The sequence below is a fragment of the Hesperophylax consimilis genome, chromosome 19 (assembly GCF_061612785.1).
Source record: "Hesperophylax consimilis isolate HC1 chromosome 19, BYU_Hcon_1.0, whole genome shotgun sequence".
NCBI lineage: Eukaryota > Metazoa > Arthropoda > Insecta > Trichoptera > Limnephilidae > Hesperophylax > Hesperophylax consimilis.
In genome coordinates this window covers 6,674,309-6,693,376 of record NC_142854.1, presented here as the reverse complement: position 1 = coordinate 6,693,376, position 19,068 = coordinate 6,674,309, and the positions used below count along the sequence as shown (strand labels likewise).

The 19,068-nt window shown below is 36.9% G+C and overlaps 1 protein-coding gene and 2 long non-coding RNA genes across 3 annotated transcripts; all 3 read right to left on the bottom strand.

Annotated features, from left to right (window-relative positions):
- Positions 1-12,157: 12,157 nt before the first annotated feature.
- On the bottom strand, positions 12,158-14,484 carry LOC149414726 (uncharacterized). The gene is made up of 2 exons (XM_089643162.1): positions 14,257-14,484; positions 12,158-14,121 (listed from the first exon to the last, which is right to left on the bottom strand). The coding sequence occupies exon 2, from the start codon at positions 13,959-13,961 to the stop codon at positions 12,540-12,542; it is 1,422 nt and encodes a 473-aa protein (XP_089499288.1). The 5' UTR covers positions 13,962-14,121; positions 14,257-14,484; the 3' UTR covers positions 12,158-12,539.
- A 92-nt stretch (positions 14,485-14,576) lies between these two features.
- LOC149414725 (uncharacterized) lies at positions 14,577-16,003 on the bottom strand. The gene is made up of 3 exons (XR_016303848.1): positions 15,911-16,003; positions 15,680-15,773; positions 14,577-14,875 (listed from the first exon to the last, which is right to left on the bottom strand). It is a non-coding gene; the product is annotated as an uncharacterized LOC149414725 (long non-coding RNA).
- Positions 16,004-16,354: 351 nt separating this feature from the next.
- LOC149414724 (uncharacterized) lies at positions 16,355-17,961 on the bottom strand. Its single transcript, XR_016303896.1, has 3 exons — positions 17,580-17,961; positions 16,794-16,909; positions 16,355-16,450 (listed from the first exon to the last, which is right to left on the bottom strand). It is a non-coding gene; the product is annotated as an uncharacterized LOC149414724 (long non-coding RNA).
- Between the last annotated feature and the right edge of the window lie 1,107 nt (positions 17,962-19,068).

The window sequence follows — 19,068 nt, the reverse complement described above, 5'->3', positions numbered from 1 at the left end:
TTCTTGATTAATCTATCTCTGTCGATTGTTTCAAATGCTCGTTTTAAGTCTAGAAATACTGCAATAATTTTACTTTTTTTAACTCTAAAATTTTTCCACTCGTCTATTACATAATTAATAGCAGTTTCACAAGAACATTTTTTCTAAAACCAGATTGTTGTCGAACTAATATCTGTTTGGCCTCAATGTATTCCTTTAACTGTTCCTTTACAATGTATTCCAGTACTTGTTCATATTTGGGTAAACAATTGATAGGTCTAAAGTCGTCAAATTTTTTTGGGTCGTCAATTTTCGGAATAGGAGTTATTACAGATGTCTTCCAAGTTTTGGGAAATACTCCACTATTTAAAGATTCATTGATAATTTGGACCATCGATTCGCCAATAATATTTATAGAGTCTTTGAGTATATTTATTGTAATACCATCTGGGGATTCCTTAGACTTCATATTACTCAGCACTCTCTTTAAGTATGGTAAATCTATATTTTTGAATTTAAATTCTTCATCGGTGCATACAAGCTTGTCTATTTGATTCTCAGGATGTTGTGGAATACTTTCAATTATAAGATCTATGCTCGAAATAAAATGCTTGTTAAATTTAGTCGCTATCTTCTCTGCGTCTTCTTCAGTTCCATCTGGGAAATCAATCGACTTTACAACTTCTTTTTGTTTACCCTTAATAATTTCTTTTAGTGTTATCCAAAGTTTTCTTGGTTCATTCTGTTGTGATTCTAATTTTTGTTTATAAAAATCGCATTTATGTTGTTTAATTTGTTTGGAATAAATATTGCGAACTTTTTTGTATGCATTCCATTTTTCTTCTGATGGTTCCAATTTTGCCATTTTATATGCATTAAGGTGTAGATTTAGGGTTTTTTAAAATTTTTATTTTTATTTATTTCATATATATATCCCGTTAAACTAAAGTTAAGTAGTTTGTCAAACAGGATTTTTATTACAACTTTTTACAGATTACAACTTAGACCTTAATTTATACAATAACAATAAACTTACACATTATATCGCCTAATACAAATTATTTCTACCTAGTAGCCATGTTTTCAGCAAATATCTGACTCTATTTGGAAATTCGCATTTCTTAATATTACCAGGTAGCATATTATATATTTTAGGCACATTATACTAAAGGGTTCGCTGTCCGTATTTATTATTATGTTTAGGTACAAGCATGCCTTCATTCTTTGTGAACCTAGTATTGTGCCCATGTTCAACTTTCCTCTTATACTCAGAGTCAGATATGTGCTGAATCAATATTTTATACCATAATAAGGCCTGCACCGGCAAAACTGTTAAATTTTGATACAAAAGTGAAATGTTTCGTCTCTGCGAAAAAATATTTTTTTTAACTAGTAATTTAACGATAGAATTTTGTATTGATTGTGCGTAATTTAAATTTGTTTTGCAAGAATGTCCCCAAGTGGTTATTCCATATCTTAAAGTTGATTCCGCGAGTGACATGTAAATAATTCTTAAGGTATTCACAGGAACGAAACACTTCAATTTGTATATTCTACCCACTATCGCCCGCAGCCGTTTACAAATTTTGTGTATTTGTATGTCCCATTTAAAGTAGCAATCAACCGTCACGCCCAAATAAACGTATTCATTTACTAGCTCAATCGTTTCGCATGAGCAGGGCTGCACAATATTTTGATGGATGCAGGTAAAGTTATGAGAAATTATTTCAGGCATGATGGAAACTTTTGCATGTGGAGATCTTATGTGCATGAGTTTAGTTTTTTTTGTATTTATAATTAATCCTACGTCATGACACCATTTAATCAGAGATATAAAGTCTTCTTGCATATATTTAATCGCAGTATATAATTGTTCATCCGATATGACCAGTGCCGTGTCGTCAGCATATACAAAGTGTTTAACATGTGAGAATAGTTTACTCATTATTGATACAAATATTATATAAAGGGTGGGTCCCAAAATTGACCCCTGCGGGACACCGGCGTACATATTTTTTTTCCCACTCAGTTTTTCAAATATTTTTACACAGATATGTCTATTAGATAGATAATTTTTAAACAAATTTAGTAGATTTCCTCTGATTCCTATTGCTTCTAGAATATTTGAAAATTTTTGCGGATTAATTGTGTCAAACGCCTTGGAATTATCGATAAATAATACTAAAACATGTATTTTTTTATTTAATTCATTATTTACATAATTCGAGAAATCCTGTAATAATATTTCAGTACTCTTTTTCTTTTGAAAGCCATATTGATTTTTGTCTATAATGGAAAATTTCTGTAAGTATTTGTTTAGTTTTAGAGAAATATATTTTTCAAAGATTTTTTCAAGTGCAGGCAAGATACTGATAGGTCGATAGTTTCCTATCTCTGAGTGTACTCCACCTTCGTAAATAGGTCTAATTATAGCACACTTTAGATCATCAGGTATTTCTGCTTGAGTAATAAGTCTATTTACTAAGTGCGTAATAATTGGGGCTAAAATATTTATATGTCTTTTTATGTCGTGCATTCTTATACTATCCATTGCAGCAGATTTTGAGTTTTTAATTTTTTTAACAATATTTGTTATCTCCGTGATAGTTGCTTTAGGTAGGTACATACTATGAGGTAATTCTCTCTCTCTGGTTTCAATCCTGGGATTGGTTTGCAGCAATTTTATCTACTCTCCTCTTCCATTCTTCCCTGTCTTGTGCGGCTCTTTTCACTTCTGCATATGATGAGCAGCGCACGTCCACCAGCAGGTCCTCCAGGTACTCTCAGCGTGGGCGTCCCCTAGAGTTGGTCCCCTCGGTCATACCCTCTATTATGACATGCAAGAGGCCTTCTTGTCGTATAACATGGCCGATCCATCTTGCACGCCTTTCGGACAAGGTCCTGAGCAGGTGCCTTCCTCCTTCGATTCTTTGGAGAACCTCCTCATTTGTAACATGGTCTCTCCAGGAAATTCCTAACAGTCTTCTATAGGACCACATCTCAAAAGCCTCTAGTCTCCGTTTATCTCTTTCGGATAGGCACCATGTTTCGCAGCCGTACATCAAGATACTCCATACATAGGTCTTGATGAGGAGTATTCTTAGTTTTAGGTCTATATTATTGGATTCTATTATTTTCGACCTTTTATTGAATGCAAGCCTAGCCTGATGTATACGGCTGTCGACCTCGCTCTTAGACCGACCGTCCCATGTTATTTTGCTCCCGAGGTAGACAAACTCCTTGGTGTTTTTTAGTGGAACTCCTGCCATCTTTACTCTCATCTGATGTTGCATTCGGCCTACAGTCAGCAGCTTTGTTTTGTCTTTGTTTATCTTCATGTTTTAGTTGTTTTGAAGAATGCTTTGCATGGTTGTTAAGGCCTCTTGCAGTTCTTCTTCGCTTTCAGCAACCAAAGCAATATCGTCAGCAAACCTTATCATATCCACCTTTTGCCCGTGTATCTTTATACCTTTTCTGTGACTCATTCTCTCTCTCATGTCATCAATCGCACTCTGTATATAAGCATTAAAAAGAACAGGTGACAGAGAGCATCCCTGTCTCACCCCTTGTCTTATACTAGCTTCTTTTGTTTAATTGTCACATCTAATTATAGCGGCCTCATTCTTGTATAGCGCCTGGATTATTCTTCTATCTCTATATTTTATGTCAATTCTCTTCAGAATCTCGAAAAGTCTTTTCCATTCTACTTTGTCGAAAGCCTTCTCCAGGTCTATGAATGCGATGAATGTGTTTTGGTTTCTTTTTATTCTTTTTTCTAGTAGTATTCGTGGCGACAATATTGCTTCTCTGGTTCCTACACCTCTTCTAAAGCCATACTGGTCTCCGGAAAGGATGTTCTCTACTTTTGGTTCGATTCTTTTTAGAATGATATTAGTCAATATTTTTGAGGCATGGGATATTAGGCTAAGAGTTTATTACCTTCGAAATAGCAAATCTCTTTTTTTAATTTTTTCTAAAATATCAGTAGTTATCCAATTTTTGATCCTGTTTGGTCTTTTATTCGGTTTTCAGGAATGATACTGTGCATCTTTCGTATAGGTTAATAAAATTGTTTTTAATTTTTTGATACAGTGTAATACTGTCTTGTTCATTAAGTAAGGAATTCCAATTTATTTTATGTATTTGGCTGTCTATACGTTTTTGGGACAAAACAATAATCTCTTTCGCAGTGTTTAAAGGTTCCTTTTGCTCGTCATATTTAATATTAACTGCGACGATGTAATGTATAGCGGAAATATTAAGGTGCAAGGCACGTTGCCGCCATTGTAACATGTTATGAGGTGACAAAGTATGTAGAATAAAAAGAAAGAGTAAAACGATTCCAAAATTATATTTATTCCTACAACTTTAGTAACATGAGAACTCTTTATATCATTAGTTTAATATCTCAGGGGTGTGCATCATCCGAAGGATCGAAATGCAACGGTGGAAATTTTAAGATTACATTGAGAAATTGACAATAAGGTTGGTGACATTAAAATTAACTGACCTGATAAACGTAAGGCCGCCAAGCAGTGCAATCCGCATTGCTAAATTTAATAAGTAGAGCGATGGATGACCAAGGTAGAATAATTTAACTACGGCGTCATGGTAGCTCGTAAAAATATATCGACCCGCGTGGTGGCTCGAGTCCTCCCGAAGTCACAACGTCCCGGAACCGCAGCCTGTTGAATACTGAAGTAGGCGGCGTTGGTGAGTCCGCAATCCAGTGTAGATCTTCCACAGGAAGTTGCCATAAACGCTAGCGACACGTCAACGAGTCCAAATTCTTGACAGGTGTTAGAATCTCTGTAGCGGGACTAGATTGAACTGCTACAAATGATCTGCTATAGCAATCTCGCATACGCACGCTGATAACGCGTCCACTTGTTTATGCCCGTTATTGTACCTAACATAAATGTGATCGATGCATGAGCGTGTAACGCGTCCGTCTACAATTGCTTCTCTAGTCACGCCGCACACTGGGGCCAAATACCAGAAGTTGATACAATAAACAAAAAAAATAAATTCAATAGTACGATGTCGCTTCATTTGTTTCGAGATACCTCGATAGTTGTAGCATTATTATATAGTAGGTAAAAACCTTTGACCATACCCTTCTACCTGTGACACCGCTCAGTACAGAGCGAACACTCGTGCAGATAATACGCCGTTTACAAGTGCCAGCATAAACGTCAAGTTCAAGTATTTATTTCGGAAGACACCTATTACGAATCCCAAAAGTGAGTATGGAACCATCATGTTCAGGTATTTATCGTAATTTTTCACATTATATTTTGAACATTATTAATTATTTTAATAGATAAAATTGTTTATCCAATATATACAAAAATTTAGTCGTGATTTTTAAAAAATTGATATTCTTTTAGAGATTAGTTGAGCTCCGGGCACCTCCGGGCTATCATTCAAACACTTTTAGGACCAGTAACTATTGTTATTTACGAATCACTTTTAAAATCTTGCACATATGTACACTTTTTTAAGTAATGAATTATTTTAATGTGATCGGGAGCTATAATTAAAATGAACAGTTTTTTTAAAAACTCGGGATCAATACAATTTAATATCATGTTAGTTACAAAACCTGTCAGAATAGAGATTTATTTCAAAATAATCGTTACCGACATTCAATTTCCATTTTTTGGACGTAAGGTGGTAAAGTATAACTCAAAGATAAAACTTCATGGTCTCCCTTCCTAAAACTGTTTATACCATATATCTGGTCATAATAGAACAAAGATAGAACGCGTTTTCTGAGAGAAAGAGTCGTATCAGTTGGTGACAGATATAGCACAACGCAATTCAGCGGTTTTTTATGCTTCGTGACAAATACAGCACTACGTGAACCGAGCGGAGAAATTATTCATTTTCTTTTTTTCACACAGGTGTGAATTCTGATACCTTATTCATGACAAGACGACAATTATTCACAATAATGAAGAACTCTGGATACCTACACATTCCAGATCAGCTAAATTCACTGCAAAAAGAAATGGAGTTGAGGACAGGATGCATCGGTGATCGCAGAAAACATATTTAGAGAAGGATAAATCGCTTCAAATCGGAACACTATTCACGATGGGTAGCAGCGCACCGGATTGAAGTAAGATTTCTGGAGAAAAATAAAACATTGCTGGATTCATCAATTTATTTTCCGAATCTTACACTAAAACGCGGTGGTCCCGGTCACCCGAAAATTACCTTTGATCAGAGTACAAAACGAATGAAACGACAAAAGACTCTGGATTTGAGAAAGTCTACTCCTCTAACTGAATTAGTTTATGCCACACATATGGAACTTAGACCTACAGGACAGACAGAGGCGTCTATAGCTATCACTGATATTTTATCGGATTCATCAAGTCCCAGTAAAAGTAGCTTATAGAAAGTCTCTTGAAACAGCTACTATGTCAGGAGAGGATGCTGTAGCACTCGTAGTGGAAGCGGGATTATCTCGACACCAATACAATGTAATAAGATCAAATGCTCCAAAACTATACCCGTCTTATAAAATTGTACAGGCCGCATAAAAGGGATGTTACCTAGTACCCAGCAAAAATCAATGTTAGTGATATTTCAGTTCATGATGATTTGCAGACAATATTCAATCGTTTGGTCTTCGCTCAGGGCAATGTAATACGTACACTCAATTCTAAGGAATTATAAAATATGTTTTCAATATGTTGTTTTCGTTATCATATCCTCTGCGAGCAAAAGGAAGCAGCCAAAAAAAAAAGTTGACCACACTCCCCATAGAAGCGGTAGAACTGTTAATGGCTCCATCATTACATCCGACAGGTGAAAATTATTCAAGTACTCAGGATGATGATGATGATAGTGACGATTACGATTATTATGATGATCGTGATGATGGTAGTGTTGATGATGGTGATGATGATAATGATTTTGACTCAATCAAGTCGGATAAAGAGAATTGGTTTTTTTGTTTTGTTATTTATTTATATAAATCGTGAATATAAAATATGTACATAATAAAGTTTACATATATTATGTATTTAAAATTATTGTTTTTTTATAACCTTCCTTTCCACATTCAAATTTTCTCTTAAAAACGTCCCTGTGAATAAAGGGCGTTTTTCATCACTCTTGCCCCAGTGTGCGCCGTCTATACATTTGATTAAGTAATTGCTAGCTAGAATATTTTCATATGAGATTACAGCAGGATTTTGGTAATTCATAAAATTTAGATCAACATCCCCAAAGAACAAAACATTATCGAGAGGATCTATGAAACTTGTCAAAACAGATGTTATTTCCATAATAAATGATTGTTTGCTAAGATTCGGCGGTCGATATATTGCTAAAATACTAATATGTTCTTTATTTGGAAGAGTAATTACACCGAATACATTTTCAAAATAAAACGATTCTAGTTGTTTTTGTTTGAATAAAATATTATTCCGAATATCTAGTAGAATGCCCCCACCTGACTTGTTAGTGCGGCAGTAGTTATAGCATGTGTAGCTCGGTATCTCATATAAATCAATAAGGTCAGTTTGTATGGAAGTTTCGCATAGCATTAAAATGTCTACAAACTCCCAGCAACTATTTAAGTATACATGTAAAACATCCCAATATTTACATATTGATCTAATATTAACTTGGATGCAAATTAAATCTCCTATCTCACTTTTACGTTTCATTTTTACCCATTGATTCAAATTGTTTGTTCTTATAAAGTCCACTTCACAGTCATCTTCTATATAATTATTTAAAGCCATAGTGGATGGTTGCCAAGTCCCTGGATAGTGCTGCTTGATAAGCTGGGCATTCCTTGTCTCCCGTCAGGTGCTCCGCGGCCTTACCGAACCTCGTGCATGTTGCACATACCGGCTGGCTTCAGCGCTTGGGCACGATTCACGTCCGTACACGGCACACCGTCCAATCCACGAATACCCGTTCCTGTTCTACTAACAGATGACGTAGCTTAGCCGGAACCTCATACACTCGATGACAGGTTGAGCCAGATCGAGCGCCAGCCAAATGGCTGAGTCGGCAATTCGAAATCATCTCTCCAGTGTCCATTTGCTCCATGTTTGGAATTCCAGCCAAAGCGCTATTCAGGAAGCTCTCATCGGATAACTCTCTAGGTACATTGAAAAATATTACCTTGGGATGTCTTTTTGCTGGTAGTCATGCGCTTAAAGTACTTGAATTCGTATTAGTGAGCGCAATTAATAATTTTTGTTGGTCTTCAACACTGGCAGTATGAATCGCTACTCCCTTATTTCGTATGTTTCTCATGCCGGTTACTCGGACACCTAAAGCTGAAGGCTTTAAAGTTTTTCTTACATTTTGTTTCCTCGCTGTCTTTAATGCTATCCAGCTTAGGAAAAACGCATATAGTAGGCTTTGTAGGTCCTACTGCTTGTCCTGTACGAGTGATCGGCAATGGAATCGCATCTTTAGTTTTTATTTTGGCGATGACCGCAAATGACATGGTCGCCTCAGTAGCTACAGCGACACGTCGCATCACAGGTCCTAGGTCCGCCTCTAGCTGCTGAATTTTCTCCGCGAGGTGACGGTTGCAGTCCTCAACCGAACGTTTTTCCGCCTGGGCCACTTTCAAACCAGCCTGGGCAGTAGTCAGATCAGCTCTCAGTTTTTCTCTGTCCAATGTAAGTTGTGATACAGCACCAATTACGTAAGTTACGTTTCTGGCAATTTTTAGTTGCTGCTCCTTGCTTACCTTACATTGCTTTTCAGCTAAAGTGTCCTGCAATTCCTCCAGCGCCATCTGGACATCGCCTTAGAGCTTCTTTCCCAGATCTAAAGTATTCTTCAGAATTGTCCGAATTCTCCCGAAATATCACCTAGTTGTAGCCTGGGACTGCTGCAGCTGGTGCCCGGGATCTCAGCGGCGGCGGTTGTGGGAGAGTGCGGGGGGCCCGCATCGTCCGGTTGATCCATAGATGGAAGGTAATTCTGGAGTGGTCTTCTCTGCGTTATTGTTCACTTTGTAAACATATAACTATTATCCTCTACTAAGCACTAGTTAATAATAGTATAAACTTCACTCGGAACAGCCGCGAAAACAAACGTCAACTGTCAAAAACTACCGCAAACATAAACGTCAAAATTAACACAAAAAAGGTATCTAAAACTATGCTGAATTGACCGTGCCAGATTTCACTCGATGAGAAATGTTTTTTAACGTCTGGGTGGTCTCTTATTTACTAGATTAGAACTGACTTAAGTACTAAAACACTAACTTAAAGACCGGGTCCTTTGGACCGGGCCGAACTGTCACTTTCAAAAACACTAAACCATATAATTACGTTGATTTTAAGTTTTAATATTATGAAACTAATAAATTGGCGTAAAGCCCTTGACTTTCTACGTCGATTGAGCACTTATTTTCTTAATTAAAAACGCTATTTTGATTTTTAGAGTTGAGAATTGCACGGAGCAAGTGTTATTGTGGCCGGTTCTAGCTGGTACTTTGTTATTGAGTGTTAAACTAAGGAATGAGGTTAAACTAAGGAATGAGGTTAAACTAAGGAATGAGGTTAAACTAAGGAATGGTGTTGTAATTTTTTGGTATAATTCTTACGAAATATTTGTATGCAACTTAGACTGTGAGCACAGAGTTGTATTAAAAGGTTTGTTTCTTAAGTTGTTTGATATTCTTGAAGGATTAGTAAGTTATATTATTGAGAACCAACAGTACGTGGATTGAATAATTGTAGAGAATACAGCATAGCGATGAAAATATTTAAGAAATGTTACTGCAATGAGCGTTCCTGTCTGAAATAATTCTCTTTGATTCTATGATATCTGCCATTTAGAACATCAATATTTAAGCTGCCAAAAATTTGGGAAAAAATAGTTGTAAGACTATCTTGTAATTTTTAGTCGCATATTTGAACTAAAAATACAAAAATTAGTAGTTTCATTTCATTTGGATAATTGAAATGATGAGTTATGGAATGGAAGCGTGCCAACTGTCGCCGAACGACTATCAAAGCAGCTATACAATAAAATGTATGCATTTAGTGCGTAGGTAGAAACAATGGCGAGACACTAGTGTGTGTGGATGCAATTTGCAGTAGAATAGGTGAACCAAGTTGACGACACGCTTCAACGTGTGCTCGCGGTTTCTTACTAGTAATGGTTCAATGCCTAGCTCTATTATGTAAAATAGTAAGTGGGTGGGTACCTTAAACGAGAGCGCGGCGGGAATAAAGGCGGCGATACACATGCCTGTAAAATGGACCAGTAGCTTGCATGCAAGCTACTGGCATGTGCAAGCTACTGGCGCAATGAGAATACACATGCAAGTTAAACTTGCATGCCAGTTGCGTCCTTGCATGCCTGTATTTGCAAGACGTATACACATGCCAGTCACTAGACAGTACGTGTCTCAAATCACTCTGAGACTGAGTAGTCTCAAGCTTTTTGGCAATGGAAAACATTCGAAGTGAATTAAATATCATCGTATTGCAATTGGCAGTACAATGTGTGGCTAATTTAATGAGAGAAAAGGCCGCGGCGAACAACAGGTCAGCTACTGGCATGCCCGTACTTGTCACGACGTTCACACATGCCGGTTTCATAGCCCCCCTCGTCCCCTCCCTCAACTTGCATGCCAGTAAATCAAATGTTGTGCAATCTACTGGCAAGGCAGGTACAGGCATGCAAGTTAGCGTATACACATGATAGTAGCTGGCATGTGCAAGGAGCTGGCATGCAAGTGTGCCAGCTACAGGCATGTGTATTCCCGGCTTTATGTGACGTCGCGAACAAGCCCCCCAGATCAAATACGACTGTTAACGCATAACAATAACACCAAACAGAACTAATCGGATAATGATTCAACAACACCTAAGAATGGTCACTAATCTAAATGCAAATAAAATAGGGAACGCTTTATTAACTTTGCTATGAGTCTGTGATAATAAGATGGTTTGTGAGCTAAGTTTTCACGGGACCTCTATCAGGGGAAACAAATACAGATGGCGTTTTTGTTGACTTACTTTACCAGGTTAACCGACGTTTTGATCGTAAGGCAAAAGAACTTAATTATCATTTCATCGTAAGCTCATTTGATTGTAAATGACCATTTGTTCGTATTATTTGCCTACGATCACTTTGCTTGCGATCATTTGGCAACGGTCATTTTGTGAACAATCATTTTTTTACGATAATTTTACCGATAATTATAATCTACACTTTTGCAGGGTTACGAATTTGTTGACAATATTTGAAAACATCATAGTAATCGAAAAAAATATTCGTTTTATTGATTGAGCGTAGTGAAGTTCTGTTTTAAATCGATAGGTTTGCATTTTCTCATCTGTAAACTTGTATGCATGTTCCGTTTCCGTTTCAAGATGGTGCCCGTTTTAGTGGTTCGGAGAAGAAAATCGTCGTGTTTATTTGGAAATTCTTATTGGCATTTAAAAATATATATCATGGTACCTAACTACCGTTTGTTAAAACTAATTTTTGAAAAATTTATTGTTATTGAGATAGTGACGTTTCGATAGTAAATTGTACAAATCCTGATTTGAAATAAATAAAAAAATGCTCCATAAAATACACAGTTTACATTTTTGTATGTAGGTGTTAAGTACCGACTAACAATAGCAGGAGTTTGATTCTGCATAAATTATCGACGAAAATTTCTACTTCAGCACACTCTATCTTAATCTTATTACATAGTCGACCTATTTGGAACATTGGCAATGATGGTATCCCCAAAAAATTTATTTCCCTAGATTTAGACTAAAATTTCCCTAAAATATTTGAATATTTTGAATTTTTAACAGAATATATCAAAATTTCCCCTATTATTTGACCTCATTTCGTTAACATTTCAGAATTTCCCTAGATTTTTATGTTTTCCCTTTTCACTGAAAAAAACACTAGTCGTAGGCCATACTATTTTTAAATATATTCCGGTGAAACATGATGCTATGGCGTCTAAAAACAATAGGAATTGGGAACGTTTAGTTCAGTATTGGTTAGCTATCGCACCAAGATGACCGTGAATTATTTATAAAAATATGTATTGTTTTCTTTACTGATTAATATTATTGTTAACAAAGTAAAATTGTATTTTTTAATGTCTATAAAAAGAATAAACTATTTAACTGAATTGAAAAAAGTTTAACATGAATCACAATTAGTTGAATCTTAGACAAAAATGACATTAGATAATAAAATATAAAAATTGTCTGCAAATCGTTATCCGGTATTAGAATGTGGAAAACGGGGCAGGGAAAACGCAGTTAAGAAAGTTCCACAAATCTATACCTATCATTATTGATTTCATTGGAAAGGTACTCACCGAGAACGAACGGTCTTATTTTGCAGAATTACTGCCGGATGTATAGCAAAACCTCCATGGTACATTAAATGCATCTCACACCTAGGACGGTGGCATCCATCAAATCGAAGGACAACACAATCTGTATTAGGGTGAGGTTATTGTCCTTGGTAAAATTCTGAATAAGGAACTTATGCTCATTTCAACTAATAATTTTTTATTGGTAAAACTAAAATTAATAATAAAATCACAAAAGATAGCCGCCGTCTCGGGCCGCTCTTAGAGCAGCCCTTCGCAACCTCCTCGCCAGGTTGTTTCTGTTGCGCCTGTCCTGGATCATTCTTTCCATTTGGTTAATCGCCTTCCACCATCCGAATATACTACATATGGTGTATATAATAACAGTTAGCGCCACGCCGAGTACAATGGCACGGTAGATTTGATACAAAAGATAGCCGCCGTCTCGGGCCGCTCTTCTTCGCAACCTCCTCGCCAGGTTGTTTCTGTTGCGCCTGTCCTGGATCATTCTTTCCATTTGGTTAATCGCCTTCCACCATCCGAATATACTACATATGGTGTATATAATAACAGTTAGCGCCACGCCGAGTACAATGGCACGGTAGATTTGATACAAAAGATAGCCGCCGTCTCGGGCCGCTCTTCTTCGCAACCTCCTCGCCAGGTTGTTTCTGTTGCGCCTGTCCTGGATCATTCTTTCCATTTGGTTAATCGCCTTCCACCATCCGAATATACTACATATGGTGTATATAATAACAGTTAGCGCCACGCCGAGTACAATGGCACGGTAGATTTGATACAAAAGATAGCCGCCGTCTCGGGCCGCTCTTAGAGCAGCCCTTCGCAACCTCCTCGCCAGGTTGTTTCTGTTGCGCCTGTCCTGGATCATTCTTTCCATTTGGTTAATCGCCTTCCACCATCCGAATATACTACATATGGTGTATATAATAACAGTTAGCGCCACGCCGAGTACAATGGCACGGTAGATTTGATACAAAAGATAGCCGCCGTCTCGGGCCGCTCTTCTTCGCAACCTCCTCGCCAGGTTGTTTCTGTTGCGCCTGTCCTGGATCATTCTTTCCATTTGGTTAATCGCCTTCCACCATCCGAATATACTACATATGGTGTATATAATAACAGTTAGCGCCACGCCGAGTACAATGGCACGGTAGATTTGATACAAAAGATAGCCGCCGTCTCGGGCCGCTCTTCTTCGCAACCTCCTCGCCAGGTTGTTTCTGTTGCGCCTGTCCTGGATCATTCTTTCCATTTGGTTAATCGCCTTCCACCATCCGAATATACTACATATGGTGTATATAATAACAGTTAGCGCCACGCCGAGTACAATGGCACGGTAGATTTGATACAAAAGATAGCCGCCGTCTCGGGCCGCTCTTCTTCGCAACCTCCTCGCCAGGTTGTTTCTGTTGCGCCTGTCCTGGATCATTCTTTCCATTTGGTTAATCGCCTTCCACCATCCGAATATACTACATATGGTGTATATAATAACAGTTAGCGCCACGCCGAGTACAATGGCACGGTAGATTTGATACAAAAGATAGCCGCCGTCTCGGGCCGCTCTTAGAGCAGCCCTTCGCAACCTCCTCGCCAGGTTGTTTCTGTTGCGCCTGTCCTGGATCATTTTTTCCATTTGGTTAATCGCCTTCCACCATCTGAATATACTACATATTCCTGTATATAATAACAGTTAGCGCCACGCCGAGTACAATGGCACGGTAGATTTGGCACATTTCCACCGTATTATCCTCAATTTCTTGGTTGAAAAGGTTATTCATAATTGTTTTCCACATCTGAGAAATAAATTAAACGTAAATAATATGCAATCCCGAATCTACTGAGATAATATGATTAATTTTAAAAAGGAATTAAGAAAGTATGTGTGCCTCCATTTTGGAGTTATTTTTTAGATTCTGACCAATACTCACCAACGTCGAAAATTATGTTTAAAAGTAGAGCCAAAAATAATTAATTTATTAAATCCTGATTGAAATTAAGAACTTTCCTAAGTTGGTACTTTTATTAACTCCACTCGATGCCTTGTAACGGGATAATTAAGTACCCCGTTATTTTAATTAAGTACGTAGTTCCCGTGAGCACTTAGGCCATAGGCCCATTGTGCTATCTCCCATTTTACTTCTAAAATCCAAGGTCATGCTAAAGAGAAATCAATACTCCGTACAGACTTGCTTCTGTACGGAGTATATAAATATAAATACGAACAGTTGTCACTGTTGTTATTGTTGTGAATATAAGAATATAATATTAAATTAAATTTAAAAAATTATGATTTTAGCGGCCGCCTTCACGGGCCGCTCTCAATGCGACCCGTTGCATTCTCTTTGCCAGGTTATTTCTTATTCGTCGGTCCTCCATCAATCTTTCCTTATGTACAATTCCCTTCCACCATCTGAACACTTTCCATATGGCGTAAATTATAAGTGTAAGCGCCACGCCGAGTACAATCGCTCGGTAGTTTTCACAAATGTCCATCGTGTCATCCTCAACTTCTTCGTTAATTGGGTTATTGAAGATTGATTTCAACATCTGAGAAATAAATTAAACGTAAATAATATAAAATCCCGAATCTACTGAGATAATATGATTAATTTTAAAAAGGAAAGTATGCGTGCCTCCATTATGACGTTATTTTTTTACAGACTCACCAACGTCGAAAATTATGTTTAAAAATAGTGCCAAAAATAATTAATTTATTAAATCCTGATTGAAATTAAAAACTTTCCTTATTTATTTTTATTATTTTTTTAAAAAAACATTACATATTACAGTGATCTTTGGCTGTCCAACTAGGAGATTACCTGTTTTAGGACAGTCAGAAATAGGCAGATTTATTAAAAGCGATTCTTGTTTAGTCTAGTGTATTGACTTTTACTTAGTTATTGCACTTTATAAATAATATGAAAAGTTTTCTTGGTTGATATAAGAAGTTGCTAACTTGTATTTTAAATAATATAAACGTAGAGAATAGACTAAAAGAATATTCAAATATGATAATACAAAAATAGCAATAAAGTAAAAAATATTTGACTATATGAGTTTATAAAATTGAAATTTTACTTTTTATTTAGATGAAATTATTATTTAAAATTTAAAAGAGAGTTGAGAAATTAAAACAAGGAAAAATTAAATAAAAAGATGTAAAGAAAGGTTATAAGCAGATTTTGAATTTACAATGGTAAACATATAATTTTACTGTAATACATATATATATATTTAAAATAAAATACATGGTAGTTCGAAAAAACGACATTTAAGAAAAGCAAATTAATGACTGTTAATTAGCATATTTTCGCATTCATCTCTCCCCAAGATCAGAAGCCAATTATTTACCAGATTTAATAAGGTCCTTCATTTGTTGCGTCAGGGCCGTTTGCTCCTCGGGGCTAGCATCATTTTACTTCCGGCCTAACTCTTTCAGCCGTTCCTGAGAACATATATCAATATACGGCCAGTTTGAGTGTGAAATTTGTAACCGGTGGTTTGATCTTTGCATCCATGAGATTATTTCTCACAACAATATTTTTATTTGCAAAACTGCAAGCTAAAATAATAAAATCTTACTTTTTTAAATTAATTACTCTCCTAGCTGCTCCCTCCTCTCCCTGTTCACCATCCTTTCTCGTCTCCTCAAATCCTTTCGTCCGTGTCTTGTCTAGAATAAAAGAAAAACATGAGCATTAACATAATATGGCAATTAGTGTGGCAGAGTAAATGGGGAGGAGAGAAAGAGTGACCTTCAGCTTGTTAGTTGAGAGCTTTACTCAGAGGCTGTTAATTTTCTGTTGGAGCCTTTGCCCACATTTTAAGTAGAAGGTGTTAATTCATGTCACCTTGGTTGAATATATTTTAATGGCCAATGGTAAAAGATACGGATGAAATGGTATCTCAATTATACGGCCAGTTTGATAGTGAAATTTGTAACCGGTGGTTTGATCTTTGCATCCATGAGATTATTTCTCACAACAATATTTTTATTTGCAAAACTGCAAGCTAAAATAATAAAATCTTACTTTTTTAAATTAATTACTCTCCTAGCTGCTCCCTCCTTTCCCTGTTCACCATCCTTTCTCGTCTCCTCAAATCCTTTCGTCCGTGTCTTGTCTAGAATAAAAGAAAAACATGAGCATTAACATAATATGGCAATTAGTGTGGCAGAGTAAATGGGGAGGAGAGAAAGAGTGACCTTCAGCTTGTTAGTTGAGAGCCTTACTCAGAGGCTGTTAATTTTCTGTTGGAGCCTTTGCCCACATTTTAAGTAGAAGGTGTTATTTCATGTCATCTTGGTTGAATATATTTTAATGGCCAATGGTAAAAGATACGGATGAAATGGTATCTCAATTATACGGCCAGTTTGAGAGTGAAATTTGTAACCGGTGTGGTTTGATCTATGACTTGTCACAATGCAACAAGGACTAAAACAACATTAGTTGGATATAATAATTACCTAGCTTCTCCCGGGGGGCGCCGGCCACTCATCACATCAGCAAGTTTTTTGTGGAGGGCGGCCGCCTCCTCGGGAGTAGCATTCAACAGCTTTGTGGTGAATATTTCAATGTGTTCCTGAAAACATAATTGATACCAAACTAGTTTAAAACATGACAATGTACTATTATTTGGAATTAATATGTGAAAAGGAAAAAGCAAATAACCCATATTTAAGAAATGAAAAGTCGTCAAACATTATATTTCAAAACATTGTTCTTATTGTCTATATTACCCTCCACACAGCATCCCCAAAGATGACATAGGCCCTGAGGGAAATTATTTTCTTCAGGGCCTCCTGTGTGGAGTTAATATTAAAAAAATATATATATATAATGAAGAAAAAAATGTTAATAATGCAAATTTTAAAATCTTATCAATTATATGGAGCCATTTTAATAAAACGGCAAGGTTGGTGGAAATCGACTGACGTTTATTTAGTTTATAGATACATCATAGATGGAGCTAGTCACACATATTAATTTTGTTATATAATTCTAACACATTTGAGTAAAAGCCATTGGTAAAAAAGTAATTGGTAATTACTAAAAAAATAATCTTTTTTACTATGCAAGTACCTATAGTGAAATAAATTATATGAATTGTTAAAAAAACTATAGCTATATAGCTATTTCCGTTTAAAAAATATATATATATTTAGTTTGGTCAAGTATTCTAACTGCAGATCCAAATAAGTTTTGTATGAAGAAGACTACTTTACCAATTTGGAGGATTTCAATCAATTTACCTCCATTGTAATTTCATTGGGCTGGAGCAATTGCTCAGCGTCTTTTAACATATCCTCCATGTTTCTGGACTTCCTTATATCCTTTATAAGCTGGCCTCAGGCAATTTTGCATACTGGGGCCGTGTATTTCCCGAAAGCAATCTATTAAATAGAAAATGTTAATAAAAACGTATGTATGTTATTAATGTATATGATACGGTGCGGTGTGAATAGAATGCAATTTCATACCATATCCCATGGAAGATGGGTCGCCCTCCATTTGTGAGTCCTTTTATCCTCTGATGGAATATGTTTAGATATCCTCCGCAGCATTTTTTTTAGATTTCTTTTTTCTTCAGAACTTGCGGTGGCACCCATCTTGACCTGTTTGATCTTGAATTTTCCAAACAAAAGCATACAGTTTATTGTTAGAAATTTAAAATCTTTTTCTTGCAAGGCGATTGGAGATAAGTCGGTACTGGAAAAATAACATAGTTCCTGCATAGTTATGCATTGGTAGAGTGGGGCGTCTCTGTAGTCGCTGTAGAGCTGGTCCGATCGCTTGTCGCTAGTTCTTGTAGCTGATCCTGGGTCTGGTCCGAAGGGGTAAGCAAGTCCGTGGTCCAGGGTGAGGCGGGGGTCAAAGTAAAAGAAGGCGAGCAGAGGCAGAAGTCGGAGCGAGGTAGAGGGCAGAGCAGAGAGAGAGGTGTAGAGCTGGTGGTGGTTGCTGGCTAACTCTGCTTTCTGCCCGCACCTCCCGCGACACGATAAGCGGCGCGTTGTCTTGGCCGATTAGCAGCCTCGGCTTCACTGATCGACGGCCGGCCACTGTTTGTCGCGGAAGGTTCAAGTCTGTAACGGTGTGGGCCGTCACCGTGAACTCGCTTCCGTCGCCGCGCACCGACAGCTTCACCCGCCGGGACGTAGCGTCGGACGAGCACATCCCGTTAGTGCCCTAAACTAAAAAGGTCAGCAATACTTTGAGTGTCTTTGGCCTTTTTACCTGCATATTCCAAGTTGGCAACTACATAAGTAGTTTAGCAGGTTTGAATGTTAATAAATAAATAAAAATAAAAAATAATAATTACCTTGCTTCTCCCGGGGGCCGCCGGCCACTCATTATGTCGGAAAGTTCTCGGTGGAGGGCGGCCTCCTCCTCGGGAGCAGCATCCAAAATCTTCCTGCTTATCTCTTTAATCCGTTCCTGAGAACATAATTGATACCAAACTAGTTTAAAACATGACAATGTACTATTATTTGGAATTAATATGTGAAAAGGAAAAAGCAAATAACCCATATTTAAGAAATGAAAAGTCGTCAAACAACATTATATTTCAAAACATTGTTCTTATTGTCTATATTACCCTCCACACAGCATCCCCAAAGATGACATAGGCCCTGAGGGAAATTATTTTCTTCAGGGCCTCCTGTGTGGAGTTAATATTAAAAAAAAATATATATATAATGAAGAAAAAAATGTTAATAATGCAAATTTTAAAATCTTATCAAT